Below are 12,727 nucleotides of genomic sequence, written 5' to 3'. Positions count from 1 at the left end.
TTTGGTCATTTGCAATCTTTTAGAGAATAGTTGAGGCCACTTGGAAGTTTATTTAAGTCCTCCGGGTTACCTGAGTAGTGCATATGGATGTGGAGCCTTAAGTTAAGCCCATACTTACTTGCACTACTCAGGTGAACCAGAGGACACAGGTAAACCTCCAAGTGGCTTCAGTGACTCTTTAAAAAGAATGCAAATGACCGGCTGTCTGCGAGGAGTATAAGTCCTTCCATTCCCAATGATCCAGTCAGAGTTGAAGAAGCTTCTTTGGATGAGAAGCGAAATGTCTTCAAAGAAAAACCAAAAAGTCCAGTTGCCTCTCGAAAAAAAAAAGGCACCTTTAAGACAACCATTGACTTGGATGACTGAGACTCTCCCTAGGTACCTGTGACCTGTTGCCCTAATCAGATCTGCTCCCCTTTTGTTTCTGTTTCCAGAAAGTCGAATATACCATGGGCGACAGCTCGGATGCTCCCAGTCGGAAGGAGCTCACCTCTGAAGAACTCTGCAGACAACTAGATAAACTATTAAAAGAAAATGCCAATAACCAAAGAATATACGATTGGATTGAGGTGAGGAATCCTTTGAAGGGCTGTTCCGGGAGCTTTTTAGTAGGCTGTATTGCTGTTCTCCTATTAACCCAGTTGTTAGGTGAATCTGTCTTCCCCAATATATTTTGCTTGTAAAAAAATCAGTAAAAGATGATCACTTGACCCCGGGACACTGCAACTGTCTATTGTTGTTAGCCGGCAGCAGGTGCTGGCGACTGAGGAGAGCGAGGACTTAGGTGAGGGGCCAGGACCATTAGGGAGTAGGCTGCTGCCTTCAGAGATTGTGGGGGCGGGTAGCAGCGATGAGGAGGTTCCCTAGGAGCCTGTGCCAAGTGCGCGTGTGCTCAGGGCTGCTTGCAGGAAAGAGCAGCTGCAGCAGCACGGGTGACTCGGGAGTAAGGCTGCAAGATAATGGCCCCTCCCTCAAGAAGATAAAAGGCAGCTGTGAATCGGACGTTCTTTGCAGGAAGCAAAGACGTTTTGAAACTTCAGCCTCGTGGACATTGCAGTATCGTTAAGTTGGTATTTGAAGACTCTTGTGTTGTGAAATATTTCTCGGTAACCTTACCTGTTATTTTTGGCAGCCTCGCACAGTTTTGGCGAGGCTCGTGCTTATCAAAGTTAATTAGTTTGCAGCAGCCTTTTAACCGGGGATTCATAAGAATCATTAAAAGGTTTCTGTTCCTTTTGGTTCGTGTTTGTTTTAATTGGACAAGGGTTTGGGCCAGAACACCGTCATAAATAATGAATCCATTGACATGCATCTGAATTTTGATCGTGTGACCATGGGGATGCTGGAACGATCATAACTCTGAAAAACGGTCGCTTTTTTTTCCTGTGCCGTTGTAACCTTGAACCGTCACTAAACAAACTGTTGTCAGTGGAGGACTCCCTGTATTTCTGACCACTAATTTTGAGCATCTTTTTTTTTTTTTCCTCTCCTACCAGGTAAACCTGAGTGAACAGCAGGTCTCCTCCAGTATGTTTATCAGGGCCCTGATGATGTCAGTATGCCATTCCGCCGTAGTCTGTAAGCCTTTACTGTTATCAAAGGGCACGGGGTGGGCAGCGTTGCGGGAGGCGCATGCTCTGGGGAGGATCCCATTCGGCTAAATTGGGTGAAGTTGCCCTCAGTTGAGAAGAGCAGCCCCCCCCCATCAGTCCCTCAGTAGCATTTCCTGGTGGTCAGGACCCCCTAATATGGATTGGCCTACAGAACATAGCTGATGGTGTTGGCCAGACCGCTAAGGTGGCAGGCCAAGAGACCCGGAAAGCAAACTTAGAAATTGCAGAATTCCAGCCTCTTAAGACCCCCTCCACCCTTGGCCTGTCCAGCTGGCTGGAATCAGACCTGTATATCTCCCACCTTAAGGAGAGAGATCCATGGAGATTCTTAGCCATCCAGATGTTGGTTGTCCCAAAAGGTGCTTTTTTTTCCCCCTTCCTTTTCTAAATGGCAACTGGAATTTCTCGTTCGTTTTTTTCTTTGAAGACATTTCGCTTCTCCTCCAAGAAGCTTCTTCCGTTCTAACTTCAGTTAGAACTGGATGAGAAGAGAAACGTTTGCAACGAGAAAAAAACCAAGAAAATCCAGTTGCCCTTCGGGAGGTGAGAATGGAGAGAGCACCTCCGGGGCAACTTAAGGAGAGCTTTGTGACCAGAAGTTGTCCTAGCCCAGTAGTATGGCTTGGGATATGTTTTCTACAAATTCACCATCTTTGAGGCAGAAATGATCTTGGGAAGGCGAGACAGCTCAACTATGATGTGCTGAATATGAATTAATTAAATTTATTGGCTTGGGAAAGCAAGACAGTTCCAACTATGATGTGCTGAATATTGATTTATTTGATTGATTGGCTGCCCATCTGACAATAGGGTAACTCTGACCAGCTTACAATCGTAAACAATTGTATCTGTAGGTATACGTTAAAACATAAATGCATTAAAACAAAACATGAACATCTTAAGGACATGTGGGGAGGGTGTGGGCAGGATCTGTGGTTACTCGGTCAACCACCTCCGCTGCGCTGTTCCCCTGTTGGGACCTGGAAGTTTTTAAGCCATTATGAAAAGATAGGAGGGTTTGGGGCCAACCTCACATGGGGAGAGGATGTGCGACAAGGTGTTTCAGAGGGCAGGAGCCACAGCAGAGAAGGCCCAATTCCTGAACCTGAATCCTCTTCCAGGATTATTCCTGGAGACAGGATAATCGGGATGGCGGGACTCGCAGCACGCCTCTTCTGCCGACACGAGTGATACGGGCCAGTCCCAGTGGAGTGAGATGGTCTCACAAGTTACCTTGACCCAGACCGTGAAGGGCTGGGGTTGGTTAGCTGTGTGTAACAGGGAAGCCCAAACCAAACCGGTAGCATTGGGGCTCACCACGGTTGGCATAGCCCGCCATTAAAGGGCAAGAGTTGAACGGTTTTAGTGGTTCTCCTAGTTGGAATTAGCTTCACTGCCACATCGGGCTTCAGGTATACAAGAAGCTTGCATCTTCCTTCCACCCCCAGCCATTTCCTCTTGGGCTAGGCCTTGAAGAACAATAGCAATAGCGCTTAGACTTATATACAGCTTCACGGTGCTTTGCAGCCCTCTCTAAGCGGCCTCCAGAGTTGCCCCCAACAATCTGGGTCCTCCTTTTCCCTGACCCCGGGAGGATGGAAGGCTGAATCAACCTTGAGCCGGTCAGGATCGAACTGTTGGCAGATGGCAGAATTCACCCACAGGTTTTACATTACAGTACTGCAGTCCTCTCTTCATTGCTTTCCTCTCACTACAATCCCAAGTTCTGACTCGTCCCACAGGAGCAGAGAGGAATAAAAAGGTCTTGTCAGTGCTGAGTGAGATAGGGGCCTTGGTGATTCCCCACAGTGTGAGAGGCGAGGAGGACAAGGCAAACCCTGGCCAAGTTTAACCCCTTCACCAATTAGAGTCATGTTCGATGGAGCCGGTCCAGAATTAGAATAGGATGTTAGAATAATAGGCGTGTTGAGGAATGGCACCCTTGACCCTCCCAAGATCCTATTAGAAGCAGAGCCAGAGGGTCTGGGGAAGAGGTTGTGAATGTTGCTAGCGTTGTTTTTGGGGTTAGGCATAAAACTGTCCACTGTCCATTTGTTCGGCTGACCTCTCCGTTTCTTTCTCTGTTACAGTCGAGAATCCTTACCGGATGGACAATCTTGTGATTAACAGCCGAGCCAAGCTGCTGCAGAAATACTTGAGTGATGAAGATAAGGAGCTCCAGGCCCTTTACGCTTTACAAGCCCTGGTGGTGAAGTTGGACCAGCCAGCAAGTAAGTCTTCTCTCTCTCTCTTCCAGAAAAGCGATCCTAAGCGAGGGAGGGGAGGGAAAGACATAAAAGTCCAGTGGCAAGAATTCCCCATCCAGAAGCGTGGGAACCAAGCAAGAACTTCCCCTGAATAGCAAACCTGGACTCTGCTACCGTGTTTCTCTGAAAATAAGACCGGGTCTTATATTCATTTTTGGCTCCAAAAGATGCATTGGGTCTTCTTTTCAGGGAAATACCGGCACTAAATGCGTCCGTCTGGTTGACAATCTTAACAGAGCTTATTTTGGGGGGTAGTGCTGATGAGTAGCCTGAAAAATGCTAGGGCTTATTTTCTGGCCGGGTCTTAATTTTCAGGGAAACAAGGTAAGCTGTACTCACGCACTCAAGCACGTTTCTGTCTTGTGTGAATTGGACTTTGAATCATAAAAGGACAGGTGTCTATGGAGATTCCCAATTATCCAGGTCTGGTTGTCCCAAAGGTGCTTTTCCCAAAAGACAACTGGACTTTATTGCATTTTTTTTTTAATAAAACATTTAGCTTCTCACCCAAGAAGCTTCTTCAGTTCTGAACTGAAGAAGGTTCTTGGATAAGAAACAAAACATTTTCAAAGGGGAAAATAGCCTTTTGGGGAAAAGCACCTTTGGGACTAAAGGACAAGTCAGGTGGAAATAAAATTCTGAGCAGCCTTATGATCTGGCCACCTTTTTGGATATGTTGTCCAGGTAGTCCTTGGCTTAAGACCACAATCGAGCCCAAAATATCTGCTCCCAAGTCAGGCAGCTGTTAAGTGAGTTTTGCCCATATTACGACCTTTCCTGCCACAGTTGCTCCCTGAATCACTGCAGTTATTGAGTTAGTAACCCAGTTGTTGAGTGAATCTGTCTTCCTCGTTGACTTTGCTTGTCAGATCACAAAAGGGGATCACATGTCCTTGGGACATAGCAAAGGTCATAAACTGGACCTCCGAAACTGGACTTTTCAAAACCATCGAGCCAATGTGCCTTTCAAAAATGCTACGTTTCCACTTTTTTTTTGTCCCCCTAAACCCCGTCTTCCTTAGACAAGCTGGTTAGCAAACGAGGGCACTGAAGCAGAACAGAAGGCATCAGAAGTGGGATAAATTGGTTTTAGGCACCTTAGGAACCAGCTGCGCTCTTCCACTTGATCGTGTATTCAGATAGCAGGATTTTGATGTTTTGGGTAGGAAACACATATGCCTGATTATAATGGAGGGGGAAATTACAGACATAGAGAAACATCCTTTGATCAGCGTGACAGGAAAGTAGTCTGAAATTATCAGGCCTTAAGGCTGAATTTTGAAGACGTTCTGGCAGATGGTTTGCAAAAAAAGATAGGAAGATTAGAATATATATATATATTCTCCATGCTTTACTGATTATCATGGAGAGGGGGGGGGTTAAATTCTGGCCTTTTTTCCCTTCCTCCTGTGTTTTGCAAAGGGGGGGATTTTGATGAGGTTAAAGTAATAACAGGCGTTCCTCGACTTAACAGCCAGAACCGAGCCCAACATTTCCGTTAAGTGCATTTTGCTGCGTTTTGCGATGGCTCTTGCCACAGTTGTTAAGTGAAGCGCAACGGTGAAACGTTGGTGGCACGGGTTGTGAAGCGAATCTGGCTTCCCCTTTGATTTTACCTGTGACAAGGTCGCAAATGGGGATCGCGTGACCCCGGGGGTCCTGCAAACGGTCATAACTCCATGGCAGTTGCCAAGTGACCAGATTTTGATCCCACGTTGGTCATGTTGGTCATTTGTAAATGAGGAAAACAGGCACGTGGCTTTTTTCAGTGTTGTTGTAACTTGGCACGGTCGCTACACAAACGGTTGTAAGTCGAGGCCTACCTGTACTTTTTGTTTTCTTCTTCTCCAGAAAGAGTAAAATAATGTGGTTTTTTTTCCCACTCCTTCCCCAAACTTGGCAACTTTAAGATGTGTAGAAACTGACTGGGGAATTCTGGGAGTTGAATCCGAACCCCTTTAACCTCTCCAAGGTTTAGGAACAGTACTTTTTAATTCCAAGAATCTTATACAGGTGGTCTTCAATTTACAACGACAATTGAGCCCAAAATCTCTGTTGTTCATTGAGATGTTAGCAGTACTTCTTTAATCCAAGAACCTTATATATGTAGTCCTCGATTTACGATGACAATTGAGCCCAAAATCTCTGTTGTTCAGTGAGACATTAACAATACTATTTTAATCCAAGAAGTTTATAGTGGTAGTCCTCGATTTACAATGACAATTGAGCCCCAAATCTCTGTTGTTCAGTGAGACACTGGTTGTCTCGTTTTATGGCCTTTCTTGCCAATGGATCGCTGCCATTGTTAAATTAGGGACACTGTTGTTAAGTGAATCCGGCTTCTCCCCTGACTTTTTGCATGGCAGAAGGTCGCAAAAGGAGATCACTTCACCCCAGGACACATCGTAAATATGAGCGGTTGTCAAGCATTTGGATTTGGATCACATGACCTCAGGGATGCTGCAGTGGTCGTAAGTTTGAAAAATGGTCATAAGTCCCCTTTTTTTCAGTGCCATTATAACTTTGAGCAGTCACTAAGTGAACTTTTGTAAGTCGAGGAGAACTGCGTTTCTCTGGGAATGGAGTGCACTGACAATGTCGACCGTTGCTATTTTCCTAGCAAGGAACAAAACCCACAAATAGTACAAATTCCCGCTGGGCCTCTTAATGATCAACATAACTCAGGTGTGTGTTACCTGAGCCCCAGGTTTATAAGCCGTCCTCCAAAGCCTTGGAGGGGCAACCCTCAAAAGTGGCCATTGCACGGTTTAATTTCTGTTTCTCAAATGTTCACACACGCTGCCAGCTGCCAAATCCTTAAAGGGATATGCAAATAAAAAGAAAAAGAAGCTTGCCTCGAATATTAACGAAGTATTTGATTAAAACCACCAGCAATTTAATATTAAGATAGTGCAATGCTATCAAGGTAGTTAAAATAGCAATAGCCCTTAGGCTTTGCAGTGTTTTTACAGCCCTCTAAGCAGTTTACCGAGTCAGCATATTCCCCCCACCCCGCCAAAAAAACTGGGTCCTCAGTTTACCGACCTCAAAAGAATGTAAGGCTGAGTCAACCTTGAGCCGATCAAGGTCGAACTGCTGGCAGTCGGAAGAATTAGCCTGCAATACTGCATTCCAAAATAATGCGCGCTGTAATAGAGACACGGTGGCTCAGTGGCTAAGACACGGAGCTTGTTGATCAGAAAGGTCGGCAGTTCAATGGTTCGAATCCCTAGCGCCGCCTCACAGAGTGAGCTCCCGTTACTGGTCCCAGCTTCTGCCAACCTAGCAGTTCGAATGCATGTAAAAAAAAAAAAATGAAAGTAGAAAAACAGGGACCCCTTCGGTGGGAAGGGAACAGCGTTCTGTGCGCCTTCGGGCATTTAGTCATGCCGGCCACATGACCACGGAGACGTCTTCGGACAGCGCTGGCCCTTCGGCTTTGTAACGGCGATGAGCACCGCCCCCTAGAGCGGAAAAGGACTAGCACGTATGCGCGAGGGGAACCTTTACCTTTACTGAATTCTAACCACCGTGCCCCCCCACAGCTCTTTTAAAACACATCAAATTGTTTTTTTTCTCTCTCTCCTGCCTTTTGAAGTCCAGCCCTCTTGCTTGGTTCTGAGACCGGAGAAATATTGCAGGCAAAAAACTGCACTGCCAACCTGGCAATGCCAGCTTGGCATTTCCCAGATGTGTCGAGACTCTTAACTTGGAAACCGCTCTGCCCGGTACATGTAGCATCCTGGGAGTTGTGGTCCCAATTTATCCAATGGGCGCAACCTTCGGGAAGGCCAGGGTGTGTATCTTTCTCCGATGAGGAAAGAAACTGGGCTTGGACAGTTAGGCTCACAACTTTTAATCAAAAGCCGTTTCCTTGTGACTGAAGTTGCTCCCGCTATAAAAGGACGAATATTACTCCAGGTAGCCGTTGACTTACAACCATTTGTTTAGTACAGAGGTCCCCAAACTTGGCAACTTTAAGACTTATGGACTTCAGCTTTGCTGGCTGGAGAATTCTGGGAGCTGAAGTCCACAAGTCTTAAAGTTGCCAAGTTTGGGGACCCCTGGTTTCAACAGCACTGGGGGAAAAAGTGACTTATGACCAGTTTTCACACTTACGACCGCTGTAGCACCCCCATGGTCATGTGATCAAAATTGAGAAGCCTGGCAACTGGCGTGTATTTTATGACGTATCACAGTGCCATGCAAATATCCTTTGCGACCTTCTGACAAGCACAATTAATGGGGAAGCCAGATTCACTTAACAACCATGTCACAGGTAGTCCTCAACTTACAACCGTTCATTTTTGGCATTTTGTTACAACGGCACTGAAAAAAGTGACTTGGGACTGTTTTTCCACACATAACGACGGTGGCAGCATTCCCCAAGGTCTTATGATCAAAATCCGGGTGCTCGGCAACTGACTCGCATTTATGACGGTTGCAGCTTCCCAGAGTTATGACATTCCCTTTTTGCGACCTTTTGACTGGCAAAGTTAAAGGGGGAGCCAGATTCACTTTTAACAATCGTGTTGTTAATTTTAAACATCCTGCAGCGATTCACTTGAGCAAGCGTGGCGAGGCAAAAGTGGCACTTCACAAACGTCTCACTTGGAGAGATAGATTTGGGGCTCCGTTGTGGTCACAAGTCAAGAACTACCTGTAACTAAACGTATAAACCAGTGGCCCCCAACCTTTTTTGAACCAGGGACCGGTTTCACGATTATTTATTCTTCCACGGACCGGTACTTGAGTAACGCGAGACTCCACCGCCATCAGGACGGCTCTCCGTTCGAAGCCGCCCCCCCCCCTCGACGAAACTAAGGCGTGAGCACCCAAACACCGTTTTCCAACTGAACCCGGAAGCGCCATCGAAACAAGATGGCGGCGCCCAAGCTTTGCGGCCCGGTAAAAAATGATCCGGGGACCGGTGGTTGGGGGCCCCGGTATAAACAACTGCAGCGATTCACTGAACAACGGTGACAAGGTGGGGTGAACGGTGGTAAAAATTTGCTTAGACCCCAGAAATGTTTGGGCTCACCTGTGGTTGAAAGTCAGGGACTGCCAGTATCAAGGCTCAGTGGGCAAAGGTCCTCCTCACCAGCTGACCTGTCCTCTCTGTCAACTCATAAAATATTTCTACGGTCTCTTTAGAGTTGCCAACAGAAAGAGAGCGGGGAGCAGTGTGGTAGCTTGCAAACCGAAACTGCATTCCATCAATGTTTTCAAAGATAGTAACTAGGGTGACCGAAGTTTCTCCCATGCAAAATTCTAACTGGAGAGCACGATTGATGATTCTTGGCTATGGATGTGTCCCATTGGAGAATATTGAATTACGATACACCCAGGGGGTGGCGGGAAAACCAGGGTCAAGGGTGACCATGAATGTTGTGCCTCAGAGTCAGCTGCACGCAGGCAATGCCGGCATGTTAACTCCCAATAAATCCTTCTGAATTTTTTGGAAGTTTGGCTCGAGACTCATGATTTGAATGGGGGTGGAGGGTGGGGGGTTAAGTAAACTGCCGGAATCCTGACACTCTCCTCGCTTCCAGATCTCCTCCGAATGTTCTTCGATGCCTTGTACGACGAGGACGTCATTAAAGAGGACGCCTTCTACAAGTGGGAGTCGAGCAAGGACCCAGCCGAGCAGCTAGGGAAAGGCGTCGCCCTCAAGTCGGTCACAGCCTTCTACACTTGGTTGCGCGAAGCTGATGACGAATCCGACAACAACAATTGAGCAGCCCGCAAGAGGGGGAGGGCGGCCGGGGCGGGGGGCGCAGACCGAACCTGCCCGCTGCTGCTGCTGCTGCTCTGTGGCCCCCTCCTTGGAGCCTGGACTCCTTGGGGCGTTTGGCGTGGGGGGGGAGAGGCGGCGGCGCAGGGCTGACCTCTGCCACTTTTTTTTTTTCTCTCCTCCCGCCCGCCCTCATAAGACTACTTCTTTTTTTTTTTTTTCCTTTCTTCCCCCCCTTTTTATTTTTTGGTTGGGATTTTTTTTTTCTCTCTCTCTTTTTTTTTTCCGTTTTAACAGCCTGTATTGGTTTGTGTCTGATGATAATAAATTGATGCTCAAGGAGGTAGGTGTTGCTGTGGGCGCTCCGCTCAGACCCCCAACCCGCCCCCCTCTCTCTCTCTCTCTGGGCACCTGCCCTGAATGATTTTCCTGAGCGGGGGGGACGGGGACGAACCCCCCACAATTCTTCTGGTGCAAAGCACCCCCGAAACACATGTCTTTTGGATGGAAAATGGGGGCGGGTAGCCAACCCAATGCCTACGCTCCTGCCATCTCTCTCTCTCTTTCTCTCTCTCTCTCTCTCTCTCTCTCTCTCTCTCTCTCTTGCTCCCTCCTTCTCTCCCCCCCCCTCTCTCTCTCCTCCCTCAACCCTCCCTTTTCTCCACTTTATGGCTGAAATATAGAGATTATATAAATATATATATAAAATATAAATATAGACTTATTAAATCTTTTTTGAGGTTGGAGAATAGAACTCTTTAAACTGGCCGCAAATGGCTCTTCCCCCTCTATCCCCTCCCCCGATCCTCTCATATGGTCACCCACTTTTATTTGGAGGGGGAGCATGACCGCCTGGAATTAACATAAACAACAACCCCCCTCCAAAAAAACCCCAAACCAGAATGGACGTTTCTTTGGAAATCCATTTTTGCAAGCGGAACAGAAAAACACTTCAAACCTTCACCGTTGCTGCTTGGGGAGCGGCCGGCGTCTCACTGGCCAAGAGGTGAGGGTGGCTCTGAGCTTCCCTGAACCTTCCCCTTCCCCCCCTTCTCCCTTTTTCCACAAGCTCACCACCACGGCTGCCTTGGCCTTCGCGGGCCAACCTCACCCCTTCGCGCCCTTGCCGTCTCGCCCTGCGGCCCCGCCTCCGAACGCACGGAAAGGGGGGGCGCGATGGCCGCGACCCGCTTTGTTCTGCACTTGGATAGTTAACGGAGCTGCTGCGCGCTTGTAACGGAAAGGAAAACAAACAAAAAGCAAACGACAACGAAACCACAAACGAAACAAACTTTATAAACCAAACAAAAAATGGATACAATTACCGTTCACGCGAATTTGTAAATATTTTTTTTTTCCTCCTTTTTCTTTCTTTTTTTTTTCCTTTTTTTTTGGTTTTTTTTTTTTTCTTTCTTTACGGAGTATTTAATTGAAGATTCAAAAAAAAAAAAAGCATCTTTTCACCGTAAACTGGAAATAATAATAATAATAATAATAACAATAATAATAAAAAAAGAACATTGCTTAAAAACCAAGGTGATGTGTGGGTGATGTCGCATTCCCCGCCCGATCGGGGCAGGAATTTTGGGAGCGAAAAAACACAGCAGCGTCTCGTATCACCCAGCCTGCCAAAACAAAAAGAGAGAGAGAGAGAGAGAGAGGAAGGGGAGGAGGCTCGGAAGTTGCCCCTGTGTTCGAGCTGCTCGATACGGAACAATTTGGCATGTCGTTCGAAGCCTTTTGAAACAGAACTTTGGAAAAAGAAATAAAAGGGGACAGGAGAAAGAATAGGCCTGAAGAAATTCCACGGCGAAGAGGAAAGAGGCTACGTAGAAAGGAAGGTTATTGTAAGTTCGGCGGTGCTTATGATTACATGCGGCCATGGCTGATTTTGATGGGACGTGAAAAATAAAGTCTTTGGACAGGTTCCTTGCAAGCTTTGAAGCGTTATAGAGTTGTCTCCCGAATTGTGTTTGGAAAAAAAAAAAATTTCGAATGGCAATGACCTCGTTAACGGTGTTTTCATTGAAAGAATCATTGTGTCTTGACTGTCTCTGCTTTCTAGACCTTTCTAGAGTAGGCCTTAAACCAAGGATCTTCAAACTTGGCAAGTTTTAAGACTTGTGGACTTCAAACTCCCAGAATTCCTGAGCTAACATGACTGGAGGAGGAATTCTGGGAGTTGAAGTCCATAAGTCTTAAAAGCTGTCCAGTTTGAAGACCCCTGCCTTGGATTGAAAGGCACCGAGTATTCCCATCCTAAGAGGCAGGTTAACACTTGGACTTAACGCAGGTAGTCCTTGGCTTACAACCTTTCGTTTAGTGGCTGTTCAAAGTTGCAACGGCACTTGCGACCGTTTTTCACACGACCACAGCAGCATCCCCATGGTTGGGTGATCGATCGGTCAGCTTATCAACTGACTCATATTTATGATGGTTGCCGTATCCTGGGGTCATCATGGGATTCCTTTTTGTGACCTGTCAATACAAGTCAATGAGGAAGCCAGATTTACGTACTAACTTAACAGCAGCTATGATTAACTTGACAAAAAAGTAAAATTGGGCAAAACTCAATTAAACAATGTCTCGCTTAGCAACACAAATATTGGGCTCCATTGAGGTCGTAAGTCAAGGACTACCTGTAGAGGTAGTCCTTAACAGTTCATTTAGCAATGGCTCAAAAGTTGCAATAGCACTGAAGCGGACGTATTCCCCCATAGTCACGTGGTCCAAATTTGAATGCTTGGCAACTGACTCCTATTTATGACGGTTACAGTGTCCCGGGGGTCAGGTGATCCCCTTTTGTGACTTTCTTAACGAGCGAAACCAATGGGGAACCCAGATTCACTTTAACAGCTGTGTGACTAACTTAACAGCTGCAGTGATTCCCTTAACAACTGTGGCACGGAAAGGTCGTAAAACGGTGCAAAATTCACTTTTCACAAATATTTCACTGAGCAGCAGAAATGTTGGCCTCAAATGAGGTTGTAAGTCAAGGACTACCTGTATATATATATATATATCTCCATGGTAGGAGTGTCAACTCATAAAACATTCCTATGCCTGTTTTAGTTGCCATTAAAAAGGGAGGGGGAAGAAATCTGGAAGAACAG

At 46.6% G+C, this 12,727-nt stretch overlaps 1 protein-coding gene across 43 annotated transcripts in view; it reads left to right on the top strand.

Annotated features, from left to right (window-relative positions):
• EIF4G1 (eukaryotic translation initiation factor 4 gamma 1) overlaps positions 1–9,957 on the top strand; it is a 126,090-nt gene extending 116,133 nt beyond the window's left edge. For all 43 annotated transcript variants that reach the window (XM_026718878.2, XM_026718875.2, XM_087933603.1 and 40 more), the window contains 4 exons: positions 435–569; positions 1,497–1,578; positions 3,704–3,844; positions 9,433–9,957. In XM_026718878.2, coding sequence (XP_026574663.1) covers positions 435–569; positions 1,497–1,578; positions 3,704–3,844; positions 9,433–9,617 — 543 coding nt within the window. In that variant the 3' untranslated portion in view covers positions 9,618–9,957. The remainder of the gene's footprint in view (positions 1–434; positions 570–1,496; positions 1,579–3,703; positions 3,845–9,432) is intronic.
• Positions 9,958–12,727: the final 2,770 nt, after the last annotated feature.

This window comes from Pseudonaja textilis, chromosome 4 (genome assembly GCF_049901715.1).
Source record: "Pseudonaja textilis isolate UNSWEBS1 chromosome 4, rPseTex1.2, whole genome shotgun sequence".
NCBI lineage: Eukaryota > Metazoa > Chordata > Lepidosauria > Squamata > Elapidae > Pseudonaja > Pseudonaja textilis.
The sequence above is the reverse complement of the archived record's forward strand: the minus strand, read 5'-3'. Positions and strand labels throughout refer to the sequence as shown.